General features: G+C 30.2%; 2 protein-coding genes across 2 annotated transcripts in view; one reads left to right on the forward strand and one right to left on the reverse strand.

Annotated features, from left to right (window-relative positions):
* Positions 1–424: 424 nt before the first annotated feature.
* On the forward strand, positions 425–19,916 carry LOC117103249 (protein odd-skipped-related 2-like; the record flags this gene model as incomplete). The annotated part of the gene is given in 2 exon segments (XM_033243810.1): positions 425–1,055; positions 14,496–19,916. Coding segments are annotated over 2 exon segments (905 nt in total), but the record flags the coding sequence as incomplete, so codon positions are not given.
* A 4,520-nt stretch (positions 19,917–24,436) lies between these two features.
* The window catches only part of LOC117103250 (androgen-dependent TFPI-regulating protein-like), a 14,812-nt gene continuing 12,291 nt past the window's right edge, over positions 24,437–26,957 (reverse strand). Inside the window, exon 6 of the mRNA XM_033243811.1 lies at positions 24,437–24,950. Coding sequence (XP_033099702.1) covers positions 24,916–24,950 — 35 coding nt within the window. The 3' untranslated portion in view covers positions 24,437–24,915. The remainder of the gene's footprint in view (positions 24,951–26,957) is intronic.

Raw genomic sequence — 26,957 nt, forward strand, 5'->3', positions numbered from 1 at the left:
ATATATATATATATCAAGACTTTTTTTATATCTTCGTTTAGAAAACCCGCCGTCTATCAATAATTTTCTTTATTTTTATTCCACCCACTGCTGCCTTGAAATCTCCAAAAGTAAGATATGTATGTTTCTTCATAATTATATATAACTATCCCATTACTACACTATTTCATTCACCAATAAAATTTTATTTTTATTTTCTTCTCCATCTGGACCCCTTTTGCAAAACTATTTGCTACATAGAAAAACATATTCCTCCCGAGACGAACTTTAAAAAAATGGCTCTCAAAAAAAGGTAAAAAAAATTTCTCGCCTTAGATTGCACAAAATAAAAATGGGTTTACTTTGTGTTTTGTAATGACTACAGTATATCTATCCGTACAAGTGTAAAATTATTTTTACAGCTATTGTCATTTTGTTCTTTCAGAGTTAAAACGGGTAAAGGGGCAAAGTCCACCCACTCCTCCCTTAACGCCGACCAGCCAAGCATTAGCCGCATCAGCTTTCACACCAGTAGGTAGCCTCAGCTACTCGGCTGCAACATCAGGCCTACAGAAAGCACACGAACACATACCATTGTTCTCAATAAGTGCTGCCTGGAGTCACGGATACACAGGTTATCCTGTAATACCTAGCTCTCTTCCTGGAGGACTACCATCGGACCTTATTCCAGGCTCAATTACCACTAAGCTAGATGCAGGAAAATCCATGGTGCCGTCCATGGCACCACTTCTTCCGGCTCCACAGAATAAGGCCCCTAAGTTTGACTTTGCTAACCTTGCTGATTCAGCAACAAGACCGTGTAATGCTGACCAAAATTTTCTGGTACCAGCTTCAGCAAAAATTCCACACCTCGGTGCTTCCAGATCAGAAGAGCGAAAACGAGGGAGAGGTCCTACAAGGGCGAAGAAAGAATTTATTTGCAAATATTGTGGACGACATTTCACTAAGTCTTATAATTTGCTGATTCATGAGCGGACACACACTGATGAGAGGCCGTATTCTTGTGACATCTGTCACAAAGCCTTCCGACGACAAGATCATCTGAGAGATCACAGGTAAGATTACAGTAGAAAAAAAAATTGTATGTTTTGTTCTGTATTAATTTCTTTTAATTAACTATTAAAAATATACAATCTGGAAAAACCCTAAACAAGTAAATAAGGACATTGAATTGGTCATTCAAAACATAAAATGAATTAACAACTTTCAGTGAGAAACAGATCGTCTACTTTTTTAAAATTCCACTAGGCTACAAATGTAACACTTTTGTTTAACTGTTTAAATCCTTTTACCACAATAAACTGATTCCCTCAGAATTAATTATGATAAATAATCAATGATATTATTAAGTGTTAACCTTTTTACAGTATAAGGTTATTCTTATGTTTTATTACATCAAGGTCTTTTCTGTATGAAACCTCAAAGTTCCTGTTTTATGACTAAACTTTCAGAGGACAATGCTCTTAACAAACAGTACTGCAGGCCAAAATTTAATTTTCTTATTTGTGAGATAATGAAGTTTATATTGTATTGTAAACTTTACAATCCAGCAAATAATTTGTCTGAAAATAAAAAGTTGATTTGGATGGTTAAATACTGTACCTAAATCACTGCATTGTTACACATGAATACATTATTTTATGGTATCTGTAGTTTAATTATAAAATGTTTTAACATAACATGTCATGTGATTTTGAGTAATACCATTGATTGCTTAAAAAATATTAGTCTGGTAAAACTGCAAATTACAAATTGAATAGGTACTATATCATAGAAGAAATTAAAATTTATTAATTTTGTCGAACAAAATAGTTTTTGTTTATGTTGTTTGTATCAGACGCTTTTATCAATATTAATAATATTATCAGAATAATAATTATCAAAAGATGTAGTGTTAGAACCAACGCAATAGAAGAAACTAAAGTAACTTTTAGGCGGACATCAACTTATATTTTAAACCTTATTTTTAATACATGAATCACCTAAAAATTTATACAACCATGAATTGTGCTTACTCATTGTAAATTAAATGTACTGTAATATATTTGTTAGTAAGGCCAAATAAAAATTTTTTTTTTTGTTCCTGCTCACTTCAATTATTGATGCCTCAATAATTTTTTTTACTTTTTCAAAGTTCAGACAAGAAACCTTTTTTTTGCATAGCATAATGTGATGTACAGTAACAACAACTTGAAATCCATAGACGTAATGATGATTTTGCGAGAGAAAACTAATACTAAAACGCTAGGAAGTACAGTATTACTGTAAAGTAACATAAAAAAAAGTATTTGTGAAGATTTGCTAACCTCTGTTGTTTCATATTAAAATAAATATTTTAGAAGTATATTTAAATAAACAGATCAGTTATGTAATTATGCACAGTACTCAAGTCAAATCAAATTTCTCTTTATTGCAATCATATCAAAAATACATATATTGAATTTACAAGAATATACAATTCAGATTGTAGTCATATCAGAAATACATAAAAATTCATAATCATTATTCAAAATTCAATTAAAAAGAGTGAACAGATCAGAAAGAACTTTTCTTTCATGTTGATTTTAAAGTCTTGACATAGTTTGACAGTCTGTGTAGTAATTGTGATACTATCAGCTGCCTGTTAAGCAATGGATATGTCAAAGAGGAACAATTAATTTCACCGTTGTTTCCCAAACTCGGAGAGCATGTCGATAGAGACATTATGTTCAGGCCGCCCAGTGAATTCGATACTTCCAGTTTGATTAAATTCATAGCGGTTCTTGCGAGACGACGCAATGGAAAGTGTATACGCTATCCAGGAAACCGCTCAATTTGTATCTGAATTTGATTTAATTAGATTTGAGTGGGGGGATAATAATACAACAATCTTACAATCTTATATTTTGTTCTTAGAATAGAACATGAAATTGTGTAGGCCTAACCTAATTACTAATTTATGTATCAAAAATGATAATTTATAATAATCAAAGTAACTACCTGTGTCAATGTTAAATATTTTTAAGAGGACTAATTACTGCAGATTTACCTGTAATTCAACTTTGGCCACAAAGGGTTTATACTCATGTTTTTTTTTATTATAAAAAATAATTCATCACATGTTTATTTTGAAGTTTAAAATGCAAAGACTTAAACAATAGTGTATTGAACTTAAAAAATTATTAACCTAAAGTTACTCCCTCAATTGAACTTCAAGTTATAATTCAGTTGTCTTATATTTTGAAAATAATGTTAATTATTTAGGATTGGATAAAATACAATATAAAATTAAATATAACACACAAGTTTCTTTAGAGAGAGTTTAAAATACAATGATACAATAGTGTATTGAACTTAACATTTATTAACCTAAAGTCACTCATTCAAATACATGTAACCTTTATTGCAATCTCAGTTGCTGAGGATTGGATATACAAATACAATATAAAATTAAAAGATTTGTAAAAATGGAGATGAACTTCAAATTATAATTCAGATCTTTAATTTATGTTTTAAATAATATCAGTATACTTGATAGAATATACAAGTTACTAAAATAATTTTTAATACCATATGTTGCTTCTCTTTATTGTATTCATTATAAGCCTGGGACATCATTTTACTGAAATTTTTATAATTACCTGAAGATATGATTTTAGGCTTATTAGTTTTTAAGGAAAAAATAGTAGAAATATTATTTTTAGTATGGTAGGATCACTAGATTTTGGTTGCTTTTATTTATTGTGTTAATTATTACCTGCAAGTGAGGTTATACAGTACATTTGATATACCAGTAGGTATCTTAGTTAAGTGTCTCAGGGTTTATAAACCGTGTAATTATTTGATATCCAACTAGCTATAGTAATTAATTTGAAATGATGTGCTGGTTACTACACATGTCTTGTATTGTATCTCTAGATATTGAATATTCCAATCGATGCTTATTATTTAGTCTCCCGTGGGTTTGTTGTACTGTAGGATTCATAATTATATTGTAGACCTTTTCTTTCATTTTTGCTTGAAACCAGTCCTTTCCTTTCATCCCATCCCTATTCTAGCATTGTCCATGTACAGTATATATATTTCAGGCTTACTCAGAGTACAACACAAGGCATATATATCCAGATCCTTATTCCTAGCTTTTTAATTCCTTTGTTCTAGGCTTGTTGTATTTGGCATATTTCAAGCCTCTTGATTTATTATTATGGTAACCCCTATATCCCAGGCCTTTGTACGCCTTTATTTTAAGACTGTTCATACCATTTTATTTTATTGAGGTAGTTTTTATAGGATTTTATTTTTTTTAAATTTGTTTTTATGCAATGTAAAGGCTATGTGTAAATAATTGTGAGGTTTTTATTTTTTGACTTGCCAGCAACACAAAACATATACAGCAATTTTATTTTTGCTATTCATTTACCTGGTCACTGACAAGGGTTTGAGATTTCTTTCTGAAATTATTGTCTGGCTTCTTGTTATTTGACAAAATAAATGATAAAATCCCATGGTTCTCATTTCTTCATCTCATGCTTACCCACTTATTTCAGGCCTGTTGATTGTTCATACTGGTTTATAAAGCCTAGTTCTTTTTTTTTCAGTTTCTCATAATTGTATTATCTACAGTAAATTTCCATAAACAAATGTACATACAGTAGTGTGTGACTTTGAATGTTTCATTTGGATTATCCTACTAAATAGTATTGACCATAATATATTACTACTAATAGTAGCCAGCATGAATATATTATCGAAGTTGAAGGTACTCAACTTACATTTGGGATAAGTTACTTCATGTACTTTAAATGATTTAATAAGATATTTAATAAAAAGATGTTTAAGTTATTATAACAACTTTAATTTACAGTTTATTATTTAAATTAATTTATGTTTTATTATTATTATGTATGGCCCTGTCCAGACTATCAAATTTCATTTCACAAATCATGACATGCCTAAATATAGTCATGATGACATCACATCATGACCATATATAAGCATATCATGATTATATATGGGCATACAACAATTTAACCAGAGCTTTAGAGCCTACCATTAATAGAACCAGCTCGGTACTGTAAACGACACTTTGTTTGGCCAAACGGCTTGGTTTTTGTACACACTCCCTTGATTGTATGCTTTTAGTATGCCAGATTTTCTCACTGAATGAATCACACAAAGCAATTTTATCTGTCCATCTAGTATCCTAGGCTATACATGTGACCATGTCCAGTCCTGACCAGTACGTGTGAAGAGGTGTGGCATCACGCACAGTCCTCCTTATTGACAAAAACACTGTCCAAAATCTAACCAAACATTCCTTTCATCTCACCGCCTCTTCATGTTATTTTCTTCCACTTAAGATTCGTTGACATCTGTAGGGTTTCGTAGCGTGTCACATCTGTTCGTATAGCTGAATATGATTGTCGATCGGAACCTATTTTGATTGATGTTTCGGTCTTGAAATTATAGGAGCAAGAATGAGTGCCATATGTTTTGACAGACAGTGACTATCCACGCATGATTTTCTCGCATCAGACATGATAAAAGATTCAGTGACAAGATGATATTCACGGATTGAATGTGTCAGCTTTCTAAAAATTATCATGAACAAAATATGACAGATTCAAAATCTCAATGAGAACAACCATAGCACTATTTACCCCTTTGATCTAATAGGTTTCCAATCTCTTATTTTATTCTGAAAAGTTTTGGACATAACAATAATCAGACAGGGAAGTATCAAAGTTGGTTAATATACAGTAGTCGCATCTCTCCAAAATAATGTGTTAGTAATTATGATTTTTTTTATAAGAAGAATTTTAAAAATTCTTTATTGACAAAATCTTTTAGTATCGGTTATTATTCACTTTGCACATTTGATAATTTTTGGAATTGGTGCAGCCTTTGCTATTATATTATATTATATTATATTATGTTATATTATATTATATTGTTTATCCTACTCTTAAAGCGTGTATTGGGTCCTTATGTGAAATGCACTTTGAGTATTATATTATTAATATAAATCATGCAATATCAGTATTCTGGTCAAAATATTTTTAATTTAATTTCTGCATGGATTCTTTACATACTTCTTTTTTGTAATTATCAATAAATTTTTTTGTCAACTTCTTCCCCTAATTGTCATTCTTCTACTTTTTGTTATCCTTTCCGATATATTAATATCATAAGCTTAATATTCCTACTCCATAATTATAATAATTATTTCTGTTAATTAATAATTTTTAAAAAAAAAATTTAATAATTGTTTTATTTTTTATTTTACCTTTATAAATTTGAATTGTAAGATTTAGAAAAAGAGATTAAACTTCTTTTGTATGATTTTAGTTGTATCTAAGCATATTAAAGTAATACATGAAGCTATTATAATAGATTTATGCTGTTTGTTTTTATGATGCATGGTATTTTTATTCCTACATATTCACATGTTATCATAGTTTTATATGCCTCTAAGTTCGCCTAGTTTTCTTTATATTGGAGTGATAAAGTTTGATGGCAAAGCAAGTGAAATACAGACTTAAAAGTTAAAATGGTAGGAGTGTATACATTTTGAAAATATAAAAGAGCGATATTGGTTAACATCTGTTATTTATTATCCTTATTGTTAATAGTAATATTGTTATTGATAATATAATATATTAATGTTTTTTTAAGTGATTTAAGAATCATCAAATAAAAATTTCAATGTTTGATCATTGCAATGGTACCATTAAAATTTCAATTAGAAAATGGTTCAGTTGTAAAATTTTGTGTTCATCTTTTGTGATGATACAAGAACTAATTGTATCATATAATTTTATATTTTATATTTCATTATACTTGATGGCAGTCTCTTTAAGACTTGCTACACAATGGCACCGACTTACTGTTAGCTGGTTACTAGTGGTGGTTTTAGTATGTTCGCTCTTGTCTTATCTATAATAATAATAATAATAATAATATTAATATTAATAATAATAATAATAATAATAATGTTATATTTATATAGCGCATATTGCACATTGCCCTTATGCGCTTTACAAAAAAATAATATAGGCCAACTGAGAAAATGCAAATAGCAATAAAATAATAACAATAAAATGATATAAAAAATAATAATCATAATAACAATATATTACCTATATTGGTGTTACTAAATTTGTTTGAGTTAAACCAGAAAATGCAATATAGGCAAAGTTAGCAACTTTTCATGTTTTATAAGAATCTATCTAAATGAAATATTTTCTGAAAGAATTTTTTTTATTTGGCTATAGTACATATCAACCAACTCAGAATTATTTTATTGTACTCTAATCATATTAAAATATGTCTCCACGATAAGATATTTACCACCTTAACAAATTTATCTCATCTTTAAATATTTGAGTATAATGATACATCTTATTTTACTTATATTTAGTTTTAACTTGAACAAATAATTTAGGTAACGTTTGGTGTTAATTTTCTATAGTATTGATAATAATTACTTATTATTATTTCATATTTTTATTGTCTTTTTTTAGAAAACTATTAAACAACAGTAAAAGTGCATTTCAAATGAAATAAATAAATATTTAAAATTATCTACAGATGCTGTGATGTTACTGCACTCTATGCTGAATTACTCTTGATTGTTGAGGGTACAAATGGTTTACTTGTAAAGCAAAATTTCCAGGTTCCTTAAAACTCTTTAGTCCAAAAGAAGCATAAAAGTAAGGGAGCTTAAAGATGATGGTACAAGAATTATAGGATATAGACCTATAATATAATATTATATTAATAATTGTGCATTTTATTTCAGGCTTTATAACTTATTATGTGACAGTGTTTAGTATTCATTTACTTGATCATAATGCTATCTAGAGAAACCCTCAAACTCTTAAAGCGTTCAGTTCCTTTAGGATCTAAAAAAGTTATCAAATTTTCGATGATTAATAGACTTTTCACTAAATAAATCGTAGCCAGTTTATATTTAATGGTCTAATAATGTTAGTGTGTTAGTTTCTTCTATTGTGTATAATTGGCGCTTAGAGCTTTAAGTATACACTATCAAATTTTATGTGACAAATTTGTATGCTGTGCCCAAATATGGGTGTGATGATGAAATATCACACCCGAATATGGGCATATCACACCCGAATATGGGCATATCACACCCGAATATGGGCATATCACATCCGAATATGGGCATATCACAGTAATTTGATAGTGTAGACAAAGCTTATGTGTAGCTTGTCATGTTTGTGGCAGTGGGGTTTTCACTCTTTTGCGCTACTTCTTACTGTAACTCAACATTCAATTCTTATACTGTATTAATAATAGTAATAATTTGAATATTTATTAAGTGCTCTTACACCAATGGTCTCACAGCGCAATTAGAGAAAAAAAAATTTGAATAAAAGTTAATTTTATTATACTCTTAGATTGAGTTAATATGTCAGATGAATAAACATTTTAAAAATTATAATCAGCCAATTAGAAACTTGGGTCCGCACTGCAAGCAATTGCATACTATTCTTGGTCCCTATCACTTTATCATTGTTTGAAACTGCCGGAAGCTAGCGTTAGGATTAATTAAAAACAAGTTAACACAACTGTGATGGCCTTATCACCTGTCATTCCATTATGTCTATTTGTGCAGAATTTTTGACGACAATGATTTTGGGGGTTTGTGTACCCTTGTCAGAGCCCATCTGTGGATGGTTGACGTGCTGATATTTGCATCTTAGCTGGCCCTATCATGCTTATCACTGTCAGTCATATTTCAATCTGCCAAGACTTTTGTTTCGCAAACTTGTTAATGATAATATAATCATGTAGGCACTTTTGATTGAGTGGGAGGTTGATAACAGTTTAGATGGTGCGTGATCTGGTGGCTCTTTCGATTACTGATTTTAACTAGATTATAATCTAAGGGCAGGTTTGTCATTCACAAAATATTTCAGTGAATGTTTTTATTGACAATGTGTGTTCAAAATATTGCAAGCGTCAGTTAGAGCTCTATTGTTGATCATCTTTTGCTGGATAAGCCTCAGTACATGGATGCTATCTCTTTTTGTTGCAGTGTAACTTAGGCTAGTAGGACTATAATAATATTAATAACCTTACAAACATGAAACAACATTCTCATCTTCTCAATCTCTAAAACTATGTTATTTACATCATAATGCTATACCGAAATACATGAAAGAAAGCAAACACTTTTTTTCACAAGAAATAATATCCTTGTGTATTTATAAATTATGGAGAAATAAGCATTTATCCACCTAGATGCGATAACTTTGAATTTGCAGACTGTACTCTGCCATCCAATTTTGTTTCCTATATCTCATTGTAAAAAATCCTAACATGATCGAACCTTAGAATTGTGGTATTGGAAGCCAGGTACTCTTAAGTACTACTGGTAAATTCCACCTCTGTTACTTTTAACCCTCTTGAACTGTTTGTAATGAAACAGCAATAACTGCTATCCGTGGTTAGTGAATGGGGTGATTTGATTCTGTTGTTAAACCTACTGAGTGATCATTTTGTGGCACTTGATAAGGTTGAAGGGACAGAAGCCAATGGAGTATAGCAGGGAACTAAACCTACTGTACTAGATAATACAATCACTCAGCACTCATCTGATGAACCATCAACCGAGTTTGTTTGTTGCTTGCATTTAGATTTCCCAATGACTCATGTTAGCTTTATTCTGCATAACAGTATACAGATGTTAATGGTTGAAATGTTACAGTCTATATTTTGTGAAATCATTTGATTATGTCACATACTGAATGTTTTTTCCCAGGTACCCCTCTTATTCATGTGTTGGATGTTTTCTCAGGCTACGCTTACAACCCTTTCAAATTGTTCTAGTTTTTACTCTTGATAAAATTTATTTCGATCTAAATTGTTATATAGTGGCTGGAGGAATAATGTGATAGCTTTTAAGATACTTGTCTTCCACTCCTAAGATATTGTGTTTAAATCTTAACTAAAAAAGAAACCAACACCATCTCAAGTATATAAGAATGATAGTATCTCTTGTAGTAGTTCATTCTTGTAATTAGTGAAGGCACAAAAGTGTGCCTAATGGTTGTGGATGTTAAATAAATTTTAAAAAAGGAAATTCTATCTTGTCTTTAATGTATATCTGTTTGTATAGTAAAATCTAGAATATTTCTTAAAATATTAATAAATGAATTTCTCAGTTAAAAGGGTCAACTAGGCCTAATATTAATCAACTTACACATAAATCAAAAAGATTGTTTTTTTGCTGATTTACTATATAAATTCATTTATTATTCGCCAACTAGTTAAAACATGTATGTTGATGGTATAAAAGACAATATTTTATTGTTTTATTTTCTATTGAAATTTAACCTAAATAAATTGTAAGCTATTCCAATATTGAACTATATTATCAAGTTTTGTTAACTCATTAAATATGTTATGATATTAAGAATTTAATGTTAGTTATTATTTCTGTCTACTGTAGTAGTCATCTAGAACCTCAATGTGTTTTATTGATGTCATCATGTGTTTTCAGAAGTCATTTAAATTTATACTGTAATTTTGGAAGGTCGGCATCAAAAGTTTGGGTTTATTTATTATTTATAATTTAAAGAGTGATTTATTTTCATATGATATTCTTGCTACCTTTTAAGTTTATTTTATATTTTTAAAGTAAAATTGTATTTATTTATTTTTATTTATTTTATTTCATTCCATCCCATCCAACAGCGTAAAACGCCAATTACAGGATTCATAAAATTCAATATAAAATATTTATTATTTTTATATTATAAAATATTTATTATAATTATTATAAAATATTTATTATAATTACATTATAAAACCATTAAAATTAATACAATAAAAATAGAAAATAGCACACAATATAAAATAGCAAACCTAAGTAAATACAATTGATAATACCAGAATTAATTGTGATGATAATAATGTTGTTATAAAAGTAGATAGGCTTTCTTTTTAAACGATTTTAAAGGTTGATGAAAAATATCTAAAATCTTATTCTTGTTTAAGATACATTTAATTTACTGTATTGCATCCTTGGGATGGAATGTTTAGCTGTGTACGTAGTAGCACTTAAAATTGCTTAGAAAGAACTTGGTACACTATTTGGAAGGGTAGGGGATTGGATTGTCACAATTCTGACCAATTATATTTCCTGTCATGTTGATATACATGTGTGGTGTGATTGCTGTGTTACACATTTAGAGTGATACACTGGCCAAGAATGGAACCATGTTATGCCTCATAAGTCGGGCTTACTGTAGTTGTGAGGCTTAGGACGTGCAGTTAATCATCTGAAAAAAAAAATCGGGGATTTTTCATATACTGGAATCATGGATCCTGATATCAACGACAAACGTTCTAGCTATTATTGATATTATGCAGTAGTTATGGTATATCATTTGGATATTGAGATTAATAAAATATGAATCTAAATTTTTAAAAAAGCAAACAAGTTAAGGTAAAAGTAAAGGTTTATTTCATTAATATAATGTTGTAAGATATTCGTTTCATGTTAATTTTGGCTCCTGAACTGAGATGGTCCTGCTTTGACACTTTGACCTTATGTGGTATCCATGTTTGCATTTGGTTGGCTTGTTCATATGAACGATATCGATTTATCTCACCACATGCACTTCTTAATAATGACTGCTGTATACACTCAACTCTATATATAAATGACATTTAATTTGTATCTATAGACTTCCTCTAAAAAACAAATAAACAAATGACGGAGTAACATAAGTGCAACTATAGAACACACCCTTGGTTACATTAACGTCACAGGATGTTACGAAATTTTCGAGATATGATGGCAGATGGGTTGATAAAGACGTATAATTGCGTGCTGGCGAAGTGACTATGAATGCTGTGTCACGTAAGGTTATTGATGGTACTTTTAACTGCATATACACGTTCTGCTGATGTTAAACAGAGTCGGCGCTGCTTGTGTCTTTCTATGTCAACATGGCTGCCTATATTTGACTTCAATTTTTCATATCTCAAGTGTTTATTTGTCTCTTATAAATATTTGATATGACCCACAGAATCTTTAGCTGTGATCATGCCGGTGTATGCAGAGTATTATTGTTCAGTGATTACTCGCATTTTACGTGATACTGCTTGAGATTCAAACAACGTAGTCCTTCATTTATTATTTCATCAAAATTATTCACTGATTTGATTGTAATCAGTGATAATGAAAGAAGGCCTAATTATATTTTATCATCAACTTATAAACAAAAAAAGGCAATAAAGATGCAGTACTGGTACCAGGAATAAAGAAACCAAAGTTCAACATATATGTAGATTATTTTTGAATTTAGCATTTAGCAACTTTTTTTTTAAAGAATGGAGGATGCCTTTTTATTCAATTTAATTATATATTTAGTTCCTCAAAAAAGTAGAAAGGAGGGCGATCCAATCCAGTAAAGAAGACAACACTTTAGTTAAATTTGGTTAAGTGCATACAAAGTTGTTTGTTTTGTGATAAAAAAAAAGAAAAAAAAAGATTGCTTCCAAGTTGGCTACCAAATATTGGTGGCCATCCTATCTGTGGTAAATTATTGAAAACCCTAATTAATTTCAATTAAAACATTTATGCACATTTCCAAGTATCAAGTAGGTTTAAGTTATTAACTTTAAATAGAAAATACATCATGTATGTGTGTGTATATATATATATATATATTGTTTTTATATTTTTATGCATTTTTCTTTTAATTTTATTTTGTAATAAAGTGTAGTTTAAGATAATACCCTGGACCTCAGGGAAGAACAGTGTAACAATACTGACTGAGTATCCAGAATAAAGAAAGATTTCTATCTATCTATCAAAACAACCAATTTTCAATGATTTCACTGATACTTAAACTGACTTATAGCTAATAAAGAATTTATTATTCTATGCATCTATTAATTGGCGGAGCAATGTTTTTTTTTTAAATTTTAATTTTAATTGAAAACTAATAATCACTTAATATAAAAGTATTCAATTCAAAATATGTATTCGTCCCAATCAATCAATTCAGTCCTTTACCATATTAGCCTTTAAGTGATTCCTTTTGTTCTTGATTTGTCCCTTTTTTGTGTTTTTAATTAATTTTTATTGGCTTTTTAAAATGGATTTCATATGTGTTATATATTTATGATGAATAAAGTGAGATTTAATTCTTCAAGGTTATCAGCTTAGCACAATATTATTTATGAATCTAACCTTAAAAGTACAGTGCAACACTTTCAATCTGGATTTCTAATTCTAATTTAATGGGATATTCAAAGCATATTTAATTTCACAACAAGATGTTACGAAGCAAACTTTTACCCTTAAGTTTAATGTTGCTTCCGCACGCTGGCTCCTGACTGTCTTACGAGGCCATAAGATAATCTGTTGTATTGTTTTATGTACGATTGTTGTTTATACGGTATGGATTCAGTTACATACCTATTTCAGCATATTTCGTTGTATTTTGGGTAGTTGGGGAAAATTGAGAACGAAAATGAATGCATGATGCTGGTAGGGATTTTGGCTAATGATGTGTTACGCACTAGCTTTCTTTCTCTAGTGTTTCGTGCCATGATTTCAACCAGCAATTCTAAAAAGGAGTCTTTGCTCCTAGCATTACGGAATTCAAAATATTGATATATCATTTCCTAAGGTATCAATTTTTTAAGTAATGTCCTTGAAATGATTATGAAAGTGTAAACTAGTACACTTATTTATTGTTTGGCTTTTCTATAATATAGTGTTATATTTATGAAAGTTTTGTGTGTGTTAGTGTTAATGTGATTGGAGTTTTATCTTTTTTTACATGGTTATATTAAATAAGATAATGTGATTTTTATTTTATTAATCAAAATGCAACAAAGGTTGAAATACTTTTAAGTTTGCACAATGAACAAATATTATAATTACAAAACAACATCAAACACCACATTCAGAAATACCAAACTTTAGGCCTATCTATTCAATGATCGTACAGGTAATTTGGATTTGAAAATTGCTATCTATATACATGAATTGATTATTAAAAACAAAGTAAATTATTAATTAATGAACTATAAATATATGCATAAGTTTGATAAGAAGAAATTATTAAAAACCAAAAGGTGCACTGACTCGGTTCAAGTAAAATAAAACAAAGGTGACTCCATATTACTCAACGTTTTGGCCTTATTTAGTCATCATTAAGAATAAAAACATAGTGAGAGTAATTACCAAAAATGCTACAATATGTAAATGCAATTGATGAACCATAAAATAATAATAAGCAGTGATTGTGATTGGTCTAAGGTCATAGGGTGGAGTCAAAATTAAATAAACAGAGAGTTTCTCTAGAGAATTGAAAATCACTCTCTATTTGAAGTCACATTTGTTTTATAATTTAATTTTTTTCTTATTGATTAATTAAATATGTATAGTTATTGAAAATAATTTCTTAGAATTAGTCTTAAAAGTGATCAGGATACAATTCTAAAATCTCTTTATTTCTTTTCAGGTATATACACTCCAAAGAGAAACCATTTAAGTGTCAAGAGTGCGGCAAAGGTTTCTGCCAATCACGAACGCTGGCTGTGCATAAGACACTTCACTTACAAGAATCACCACACAAGTGCCCGACCTGCAGCCGAACCTTCAACCAACGTAGCAACTTGAAAACGCATCTCTTGACGCACACGGACATCAAACCGTACAACTGCGAACACTGCGGCAAGGTGTTCCGCCGGAACTGTGATCTGCGTCGACATAGTCTCACGCACAGAATTCCATAAGTGGCGATTACGTCTAGTAGATTAACTATATGCATTCCAACTCAGGATTAGGTTTTGGGAAAAGAACTTATAAGGGATGGGTGGGGTTAGATAGAGGGGCGTAAATTCCCCTTTCAAATAGTTAGAATGATAGCTTCATGGTGTAAGTGTTCTGTAATACTAACCATGAATCATTAAATTTGTTAAACCCATGTAATAGGTACAATATGTAAAATAATTTTAAGCCTTTGTTCATTTAAAAAATTGTTTTTAACTACCACTTTCTCATAAATATTTAAAATAATGTAAATTAAAATTTAAAAACTTTTTTAAAGCGAATAGGAAATAATTGATTAGCCGTGAATGGTATTCTCATATTATTTATCTAAATGTTAATATGGATTAATGTGTAACAATTAATGTGGAACAATGCACTTTTTTAGAGACAGCATCCTCGTCCCACACCTACGGATGAGGGTGTGCTGCACATTATCTATCTTTACAGTAGGCTTGGTAGTTGAGTTATCTGATATCAAGATCCGTACTTGTTGGCTTCCAGGTGTAAAAAGACAATATAACAACTTCCTCAAAGGATTGCTTCCAATGTTGGCAGGTCTCCTTGAAGCTAAACACTCCCTCTATTAGTCGACCTACCAGGATGTTAGGTCGATGTTTAGCTAATCTTACTTTGTTTAATAGCTACCTTTGTTTGGAATCAATCCTCCACAATCTTCTAATAATAATAATTACTATTTTTAGATATTTATATGAAATTTCCTTCCTGAATTTATTAAAGGAAAATTAGAGGGTAAACTATTAAATTTGAAAAAAAAAATCAAAACGTTTTTAATAGTGATTAAAATCTAAAATTAAATGGAACTGCCAAATGTGGCTTCGAAAACTTAGATGGTATTGGATGCTTTAAGGGGAAAGGATAGTTTTAAAGATTTCTATAATGATTTAGATTTATAAACAAAATAAGTAACTAAACTATCCTGATACAGCAGAAGTAAATAATATTATATAATAACACATTTTTTAAATGTATACGAATTACAAATCTTATTTGATATGACTCCATTCAACAATTATTTACAATTAGTCCTATATTTTCAGTCATGAATTATGTGGGCAGTATGTGGTGTTTGTATATATTGGGCATATCATTTAAGCGTGGAAGTTATTTGCTTACGATGACTTCCTTAGTGTAGCTAATAGCTTTGATTGTCTTGTGCGATCAGTTGTCCTGTTGCATTTTTGTCAAGGCTAATGTTTCTTGCACGCTTATCTAATCCGGGAGTATCTCAACAATCAAATTCAGAATTCTAATTCAAAAGCAATCCATTAAGTTAATGCACAAACTGAATCTGGACACATTTAAGAAATACTTTGAGGAGTTTTTACTCTTTGCAGAAAATTACAAATTGTATTGCAAAAGAAAAATATGATATATTACATTTTTTAATGTACAATTCTTTTTGGAATACTATTTTTACAAAATGTTCATCTATATGTATTTTTTTAAGCATCCCTATATTTATTCTTTTCATATTTAAAATATCACTTAATTATTTTTATTTGAATTTCAGTCTGTTTTGTGTCCACCTTTAGAAATAATGTTCATGTTAATATAACTATCAAAAATATGGAATCTTATTTATTATTTGATTGTAGTTCAAATAATGGGCCTGGATTATTTAAGAATACTTTAATTTTATATCAAATTCATCTCATGTTTAAATGCTCTATCTTTCACTTGTTTGTGGATAGTTCTGTATGTTAACACTCGTTTTATATTTGTAAAAAACATTTAGTAATGTTTTCACTTTATTGTAAATAGATTAAATTGTAAAAGGTTTTTTTTATCAGTTTACTGATGCAAGCACATTATTTCACTGTAAATATAGAGTCAGTGTTATTAAATTAAACATAAATTAGTATCACTGTAAATTATATATTTGCTTCTAAAAATCATTAGGAATCGGATAGCTATAAACTAATAAAAAACATATTTTTTGTAGTTGGTTTATTTGGTATTGCCAATAATGATCAAAGTTGACTAATGGACATGTTGCCAAATCTCCTATGGTGCTAAGATAAAGATGAAGGTGTTTGGTTTTTTTCAGATAGATTGATGTACATGATGCAATTTTATTGAATTTGAGATTCTTGGTAAAAATGGGTCAGTAATTTGTAACCTTAAGTTTTAGGATCTTTTTTTTTTTTGGTTCAGAAATTGGCTTTACCATACCTCAAATATCATGCTTTCAGGAATATTTTTTGTTCATGTAAAATTATTTAAAACTCAATATAGTAAATATGTTGTGGACTATTTTAAGATTTTAGTTGACAAGTCTCAATACATTTAAATACTAAAAAATATTGACATCTATAGTCAAAATTTGGAGTTTAACCTTTATTGGTTACTTACCTAAATTTGACAAGATGCACAACTCAACTAAGTTAGTGGTGGAAAGTTAGTTAATCATGATTCAATTGATGTAATTTTTTTTTCCACACCTACTAGTACAATTTTATTTAGATATTATTAGTGAGGCACAATCTATAGGTTTACAAGATACAGGATACAATATTTTTTTTTTTTTTTTGTATGACATGTTTCTGAAAGTGTTCTGTGCATCAACTCAAGAGCTTATTATTTTTTACAAAAAATATACTTATTATTTAGTGCGCGAATTATATTAAAATTGATTAATAAAATCAATCAGATGACTTTTCTGAAAGATATTTTTTAATGAAATTAAAATTATGTAGAATTCTTAATGAATCACTACAGCTTATTGATTCAAATGGTGCTCAGAGATTAAAAATCAATTATTTATTAATTGATCTAATGTTTAATGTGGTTTGTCATTGTATGGGTACAAGCATATAGGTATGTGTAGTAGGTAGGCTATCTTAATGCTAGCATAACTGCTGAAATAACACAATGTGATTAAAACCTGATTAATGTATAGTTTGTAAGATAATTACATTTGTTGAAGTTAAGTTATTGTTACATAGTTTGTAAATATAAATGTTTAGCATTTCTTTATCAGTTGAATATTAAGCTGAGTATTTGCTGTAATTGGTACTATTTCTTATTTTCAGGTCTGCTACAAAAACTTTGAATGTAAAAATCATGTTTGTACCAATTTAGTGTCATTTTACATCTTGTTTTCAGGGTACAAATCATGGTACAGTGATGGTATCATTTATATAGTAATGGTATGATGTCTCTAGTGCCTTACACAATGTGCGTCATCCAAGGTGCTTTAAACATATGTAATGGTGATCAGGTTTACTACCATTCTGTTACCATTTGCTGTACCATAATTTTACAACAACAGCGGTATTATAAGCCAAGGAGTTTAAAATAAAGTTTAGGAATGTAACTCACATTTATTAAGATGACTTTTGATGTTAAATCTGGAATGTGGCTATATTGACTTAAAAATGATTTTCAATTTTATTTAAGACATTTCGATGTAATGTTCCAGTCAGTTACATTAGAAGATCATATCTTTAACCTGTCAGTTATATGACTAAACTTTTGGCTTAAAATGTGCTGATATACACGACACAAGATTAAGAAAATACTGGTTTATTGGCCCCTTGGTAAGACGTAGTAGACATAGCATTTCATTGACGAGAGTTTTCATTTACACTGAGCAAATGGTTATGAAAACTTTGATTGAATTTTGAGTTGGCAACACTGTAGACCCACTGGGGACATTGTCATCATCAACATGATTATCTTCTCTTTTAACAGAAATAAATTCATTTAAATTTTGAATTCTACGTGAATGTTGTCATTTGACACACATTTGTTTCCATATCAAGTATATTTTAGGGGTTTTTCTCCGAGAGCTCAAGTTTTCCTGTTTTTTAAATGGTTCAAAGTTTTTATGTTAATATATGATGTAAATTTTCATAAATAGTATCAGCTGTAGGTGAACAGTTGACTTAACAGTATTGTAAGTTAAAATGGCTTGTTAACTGTTCTGTTTCATTTTAACAGTTAAACTGTTACATGTTAACAGTAGGGAGCTTTCGATTTGTGCGATGATGTGACGCGAGAACAGAATCACTCATGCGTGACTGTCCTACCTGGCATCCTACGTTCTCTACATACGTAGATTTGGCCAAATTGCGTTCCAGAATCTGCTCGACGAGGTGACCTTAACGTTCTCGCATGCGCAGATGACTTTTACTGACGTCATTACGTTCTACGTCCTACCGTCGTCATGTAATCGAAAGCTTCCTAGTTCATATTAACAGTTGCAGTTTAACAGTCACAAATTGATTTAGGCCTACTAGTCGGAGGTTAATTTTTTAAAACATTTTTTTTGGTGTTTTGAGGAATATCCATTTCTTACTTCAGTGGCAATAATTCAACAGAGATGAACCAAGTTTTGGATATTACCCAGAATTCAAATGTGGCAGGAAATACCAAGTCTAAATCCTCTTTTATTTACTGTATATTTTGGAAATCATCAATAATAGAAATTAAATTGAAATAAATTCATATTTTGGTTTAAACCTTTGGGGAACACTGTATATACCTCCTTTGCTACTTAGTATCGGTACTACATATTATCAACTACAGTGTTGTTTTTTTTTGTAGTACAGTATATACTATATATCAAATTTATATTTTCTAGTGAATTATCATTGGTCCTGTCTGGTACTTGTCCACATTTGAAACACTGACAACTTAATTTATACCTCTATCCTATTTGTGAATAATTATTACATTTTCTTTTTGAATCTTCGTCAAAAACTGATGCGCTTTCGGTGATAATATGTAAATAAAGTGCTTTATTATTTGGCTTATATTTTTAAAAGAAACTTTTTAATTTACCTTTTCAAGGAGCAATATGCTATTATTATTTATTTTTTGTTTAAATAACCATTTGTAACCGATAGAAATATTTTTGGAAATGTATTTTGTGTCTTGTTTTCAGTGGTGCAATTAGTCGATACGAGTATGTTCGTCTAGCTAAATGATACCCTGAACCTGTGTCTTGAGTACAAGATGAATGTACATGTAAATGTTATTAGTAGAGATCTTCCATTCTGAGAGATAGTAGAATGCTTTAGCATTCTCCAAAATATAATTTATTTTGTACTAAATTCTTATTGCATAATAAAGTAATTTGTCAGGATCTGTTGTGATGTTCTTTTTTGTGGAAATGACCAGCTGCTATTTGAGAAGTGGGAGATGGGGATACTGTGTGGTTGGTAAGCTTGTGAGCAAAGTGAGCAGTATTTTGCTTGTGAGCAAAGTGAGCAGTATTGTGCTTGTGAGCAAAGTGAGCAGTATTTTGTTGGAGGCCAGGGAGCTGAGTTGAGCTGAAAAAGTGTGTGGTATCTATGCACTATGGTTATGATTAACTTTTTTTTAATTTGGGGGTCGTTGAGGCCAGGGGACCTTGGCACCCTGTGCCCGTCAACTTCTGAGTATGATCCCATTGTGGTCAAGGAACTTTGACAGAACTTCATCATATTTTCTGTAAAATAAACAGTGGCAGAGATCAAGAAACAGATGATATTGTTTTGAACTAAAGTATAAAGACGATAGAAATAAATAATACAGTATTATTACCGAATAATTATAATTTATTTTAATGGACTCGTTCTGGATCACTGAAATGGTTAATGCAAATGACTGGTTTTCAATACAAAATACAAGTACGGGACTCCCTCTAATTAAAGACCACTTTTGGGACTGGGGTTTTCATGGTCTTTAGCAGCTTTGGTCTCTAATTAGAATAATAAAAATAAAAGATATTTGTTAATTTGTGACCACAGAAATGTGGTCTTTAATTGGAGGTGTTCTTTAATTAGCGGGAGACCTGTACCTCCCTTTGCTTTACAAAAACAAAAGTGATGATAAAGGGAAACCAAATATGCAAAAACAACAAAGATGAAAGAACAGTGGGGGAAAATCTCCATGTAGCAAGAAGTAGATCAGTGTACTGTTTGCCTACAGTTCAAGAGTCAGACCCACATGTCAGGCCTGGTGGGTATAACTTCACGAGATAACGATAAAATATCACTGTTTTAAAAATTATGATAGAAATACATTTTAATACTGCAGTGTATAATGCATTCAGGAAATAAATATATCAAACAGCATGAACAGGACATTTTTATTTAATGTGAAGTGGCTCACTAAATAAAGGTTATATATTCATATAAAATGAATGATATTGGATAAAAATCAAAGTCAAGATAATATTCATCCAAAGGAAATTGCATATATAAAAGGATACATATAATTTATGGCACTAAATATTGAATCCGATTGGATATATTTTAAAATTTTTCTAATGGTTTAGACAGGGCCTTGAAAAATTAAATTAGCCCATGTTTTAGTTTAGTTATACTTTTACTCAGTTCATATTATTTATTTATTTATTTAAGCTTTATTTAACCAGGGGATATCCATTCAGTGACTAGCACTGCTTTTCAAGAAAGCCCTGGTACATACAGTTAATATCACAAAAAAAAAAAATGTTTACAATCATGAAATTCAAAAGTAACTAAAAGTTAAAAAAAAGATAGCCTAAAACTGAAAAGAAAGCAGACAAATGAAAACTACCAAACCAAAATAATAGACACAACTTAAACAAATGGAAAGGTACAGTCTCACTGAATATAGATAAAGGCCTCTTTTTTAAACACAGAAATTAAAAACATACATAAAGGCACTGAAATACACAATATAAAGTAAAAATAATAACTGAGTACACCAAAAAATAGCAGTGTTGTGTTAATGTTATTTTCGTCCATAAACTATCCACACAAGTTTTGTATTTGTCGAGTAGTCCATTGCTCTGCCACTGTCCGCTGCTTGAAAACAGCGCAGCGCCGATCCACGAAAATCATAGACATTGTTATTATTAGTGCAACACAGACTAGGTTTTCCCACAAGAAAACTTCCATTGTCTCTCTTCTCTTAAAAAAGTAGTTACAGACAGCATATTTTTAACTGTTTATAGGAACCACTCCGAAGCCTAATAGCATTACTAAGCGCCAACCAACCAACCCAGCAACCTGTCTGAGGATTGTATTTCCATTTTTGGAAATTGCGATGATTTGATGACATCAACCTTGCGGCACCTGTACTGTCATTCAATTGTCTTTTTTTCAGCCAATCACTTAAAACAATGACCAGTTTGGCAGGAAGTGATGTGAAATTCAATAAATTAGTAGAAGGAAGGAATGAGAACACAATAAGCAGGTGATGCAATGCAACCCAAGAAAAGTGGTAAATACACATTTATGGCCAAATAAAAAAAATATTGTGTTTTTCATCCAGGTTAAAAAAAAAAACTTGAATGAGGCCACTTTTTTGTTTCCAATTTTTTTTTCACAGAAGGCCATTACATTATGCAGTCATATTCTAGGCCTTGCTCAGGTCGAGGAATACATTGATACTTGCTGTTTACCAGGATGTTTATTCTTATTTTAGGATTTTTCTGACTTAAAGTAAAAAACAAAAGGATGAGGAATGATCAATAATCATGTCTTTTTATTTATTTGGCCAAAGAGACATTGGAGAAAAGGGGGATAGATAGGCTCAAAGCAAAATGTTGACCATTAGAGATTTCCAAAAGTGATAATATAAAATAATGAGAGTTTGGGAGAGAACACTTTCAATATCGAATCAACCAGCAATGTGAAAGAGCAAGTGGCACTTATCCTATTTTCATTTTTAACACCTTGAGAATAAATACTTCCACTTTACAATAGAAATAAGTAAACAACTCCTTTAAATTCAGACTGCAACAGCAAATCCTCTCCATAGCATGCAAATACGAGTTACGAGAATCCGGTACAAAATTTTCTAAGTTAAAAAAAAAAAAACAATTTCCGCCAACATTTTTTAAAAATAGAATTTACTGCCACCCCTTGCCAGTTTAGTGTTCGTTGTGCTGATCTGGATGCCACATTATTATTTTTGCTCTACAATAAAGTAATGTCCAGACTATCAAATTTTTGGGGAAAAAAAATTGTTATACCCAGTCATGTTGTGCCTATATATGGTGATAATGTGATGTCATCATGATCATATTTAGGCATGTCACATGTCTAGTCATAATAATAATAATATTGATAATAATAATAATAATAATATTGATAATAATAATGATGCTTCGGTGACAATGTTTTAATGGTCGTTGTTTGATATCTTTTTTACATTGTAATTTTTATAGTTCATTATATTTGATCATTCTTTCAATTGTTTTACTGTATTTTAATGCGAGAACTGAATTTCCGACTTGGAGCAATAAAGTGTATCTTATCTTATCTTAGTCTGAAGCCATGGTCAGACTAGACATTTTCACATTGGATTATTTTTGGCAAAGACAAAGCATAACAGAAAGATTTACTGTACCACAAATAACATTTGTCATGTGCAAATGGTCATTTAAATGTGCATCATAGTGTGAATTTGATTCCAGTAGAGACCAAATTTAAAATTTGGGCACAAAAATAAACGGGTTAAAATTTTTGTATATGCACCAATACTCCTCTTCATCTTTTCAGCTCAGAAAAAAAGTCTAATAATGGTTGTAGTAGCATTTTCAGAGAGATGCTGTAGCATGTGTTATCAAACGGTTAATAACAGGCAACATGTTACATTATTTCAGAAAATGGGCTTCCTCTAGATCTGGAAAGATTGACAAACAATATATTTAAGTTCAGACAAATTTTTAATATTTCTATAATTTTATCAAATACATTGATGATATATACTGTAATTACAATTATAATACTATACATCATACGTCATATTATTTTAATTCAAATATTAATTTTCTAGGAATGGTGATTAAAATAAATCCCAACTTAGATCAGTCAAATAAAAATACATCATATCTATACCTTATAAAATTGCATATAATTTCTTTAAAAAATATTAAAATTCATCATCATATTTTCATTGGAAATAATTGAATTACACTAAAAATGTATGACTGATGAATTAAAGTCAAACACCAGAAGGATAAAATCCTACTGATCTTATTCCCAAAGGTCAAAATTGCAAGGTAGCCAAAAGTTTCATGAAGTTATATAGTTTCACATAAACTTGAGTGAGGTAGTAAACCTATAGAGGGCAGTACATACTTTTCACAACCATTTCAGTAACATCCTCTCTCTTCGAAAGAATATAAAAAGATGGGACCATTGCTTTAAAGCCCTAGTTCTCGATCTTTTTAAAATCAGTGTCACTCAAAATATGCTTTTGTCTAAAAATTGTGAGTTTCTTTTATGTTACTGAAATAATATATCGTATTGTACATTTTTTGTGTAAAAAAAGACATAATATGCTGTTGTGTTTCTGTTTTTTCCAAATGGAATCCATATATAATATTTCATAACCTTTAAAAAATCAATTCAGTCTACAGAGAAATGGAAAAGTATTTGTTCTTGGCTGAGAAAGACCCACAAGGAATACACTCACTAAGTTTAAGACTTAATGTAAAGCACCTAAACCAACCAGCAAAAGCATTAAACAAAGGCACACTACTAGAAATGTTTGATTAATAAAATATTTGGTAAGTTGGTTATATTCTGTTTAAATCTGGTTCTAAACCATCTTCCTGTGACACACTTCAATCTAATATAAAATATCAATGATATTAATATCTCATGAAGACAGCCTCATTCAGTATTATTATTGCTTCTGTAGAACAGGCTTTGCTTTATTCATGTCACGCCTTGTTACAATCTTTTACAATATTTAACTTACAAAATACAAATGAATCGTCTATCTCCTATGTTCCTCTCTGCAATTTACATCAATAACATTTTTCTCATTTCCAAAAACCTAATAATACTAATTTCAGCTCAAGAGTGTTCAGATTACATGATGGTCCCAAAAAAAGAAAATAGTAATAAATAAATAAAATAAAAAAATTATTTGTAACATTCAAAATAATTTAGTATTATTACTTTACCATTTATTACATGATTCTATAGAATATACAGTTTATTAATAGACATGATTTTCATATAAATTATAAGTCAATAATTCAGCATTATCTTTTGAAAACTCTTCGGTAATAAATTATAATTTGGTCGGTAATAAATTATAATTTGGTCGGTATACACAGCAGTATCAAACAGATTGTTTCAGCCGAAATATTTCTTCTAGTCAATTTTAAAATTCTCCTCTGGAACATTTTCTAGAAAAGAGAAACAAAAGTAGTTACAATCTATATTTCATTCATAAACTTTATTCAATCAATTACCTTATTTTTTTTAAACAATTTTCATTTCATGGATTGAAGATGAAAGGTCTGCCTGGTAGGATATTTATGTATGCAAGTTAACTTTAGTGAAAAATAGAACATGAAATATCAAATATGAAAATGTTGGCCAGTAGAAAGTAAACATATTAACATTGCTACTGTATTACTCAGTGAGTCAGCTACCGCCACTTTCGTCCAAAAAAGTAATTAATAAAAAGAACACATGCAATCAATTTGTTTATTTTACAATCAAAATGTTCTAATTTAACATTCATTATTAATATAAAATATAAAACTATACTAAAAAAAATATTCTAAAAATAGAAACAGGCAATTTATTTTTAAATTTAAATTTCTGCATTATTTCTGTCAATGTATTGCCTGGTACTTGCTGTTGCATGTGAAGATGACGACTGAAGTAACAAACTATGACGATACCAAATGGCAGTCCAGTGGAGTGGATTATGAACTTGTGGTTCAGGGTTGAGAAATTGAATACTTGCGCTGGATGTGAATTGCAATATTCAACATGTTTATTGGTTATAAATTGACCTAATTTGTGTAAGTTGTCCAGCTGTCCAATTGCATCCAATCATAAACTCCCTCAATAAACAAAACTTGTGATTGACACAAAACACACCAACATCTGCAAGCAGTGTTATTTATAAATATGAAATCATTTACCCAAAAACAGTCCAACATTACTAATCGCAACATTACGTTCCCAACTGCTTGAAAATTATTATGCAAAACAGGCTAGGCCTAGGATATCTAACTATTGACGTTTGCAACACTTGTGAGGGAGATTTGCCTGTCATGCTGCCCATCACCTGTGCTGGTAAATTTTTTCTACAGGAAGTGATCTCATAACTTGTGGGAGGTGACCTGATTCCTAACGGGCATGTGATCCTTCAATATCAAACATATTCATTATTTTTTTATGTTTTTAAATGTTTTATCAAGAATGAAATCTCTGTTAACTTGCAAAATTATGGACAGGAGTAAAAAAATCAAGTTAAGATCTAGGACATAGGGCTTGTCCCTTTAAATCATATACTTATCATTTTGTCATATCCTGTATGTATAGATATATACTTTAATTGTAACCATGTCATGTGATTATGTCACATGACCAAAGGAACCTGATCCTGATCAATCATTTGACGAAGAGGAAATACATAGGGTTGATCCTCACAATTGAATCAACAGTAAAATATGGAGATATGCCAAAGATGACAATCACTTCTGATTAATCCTCATATCAAATAGTTTTTGTGACAATTCATATTAATTTTGCACTTTGATAACATTTTCTTAACATACTTTGTTTATACTGTACATACAAATAAGCTACTGTAGTACACAAAGAAAGACTTTATTAGATTATAATTTAGAACAATAGATAACTATTTTGAACTTTATGTATGAAACCTGGACTCTAGCTTGGGCGAGTACTTTAATTGTGGTCTGATTCTTCGACCAATGTGCTGTGAAGTCTACTGGCTTGATTTTAGACTATGAATTATATCCTGGTTTGATAATTTCAATAGAGGGCAGTGAAGTGGCTGGATTGACCATTAGGCTCTAACATGGCCTTTGACTGCTGGGCTCTAAAGTAGCCTGGCTTTCCCTTTTGCTTTAGAATGCATCAATAAACAACTAGATTTGAACTCGTCACTGAGGACGAGTTCGGTGATCCGCCGTACGTTGACCCTCATAAAGCTCACGCGGTGCTGATTGAAAAGTGTCATTATATGCTAAAATATGCTGTAATTAAGTTATTAAAAAGAATAATTTTGAGCATTTTGAAAGATTTACACATTCGTACACGTATTTAAACATAGGTACGCGCACGTCTTGACGCCCGTGAGCACGGTAATAGCACAAAGAGTGACGCCTGATATGAATAATGTGTCAGGAACACAAAGTATGTAACAAAAC

Source organism: Anneissia japonica, unplaced genomic scaffold (genome assembly GCF_011630105.1).
Source record: "Anneissia japonica isolate Jap-2015-1 unplaced genomic scaffold, ASM1163010v1 scaffold2207_len539183_cov196, whole genome shotgun sequence".
Taxonomy (NCBI): domain Eukaryota; kingdom Metazoa; phylum Echinodermata; class Crinoidea; order Comatulida; family Comatulidae; genus Anneissia; species Anneissia japonica.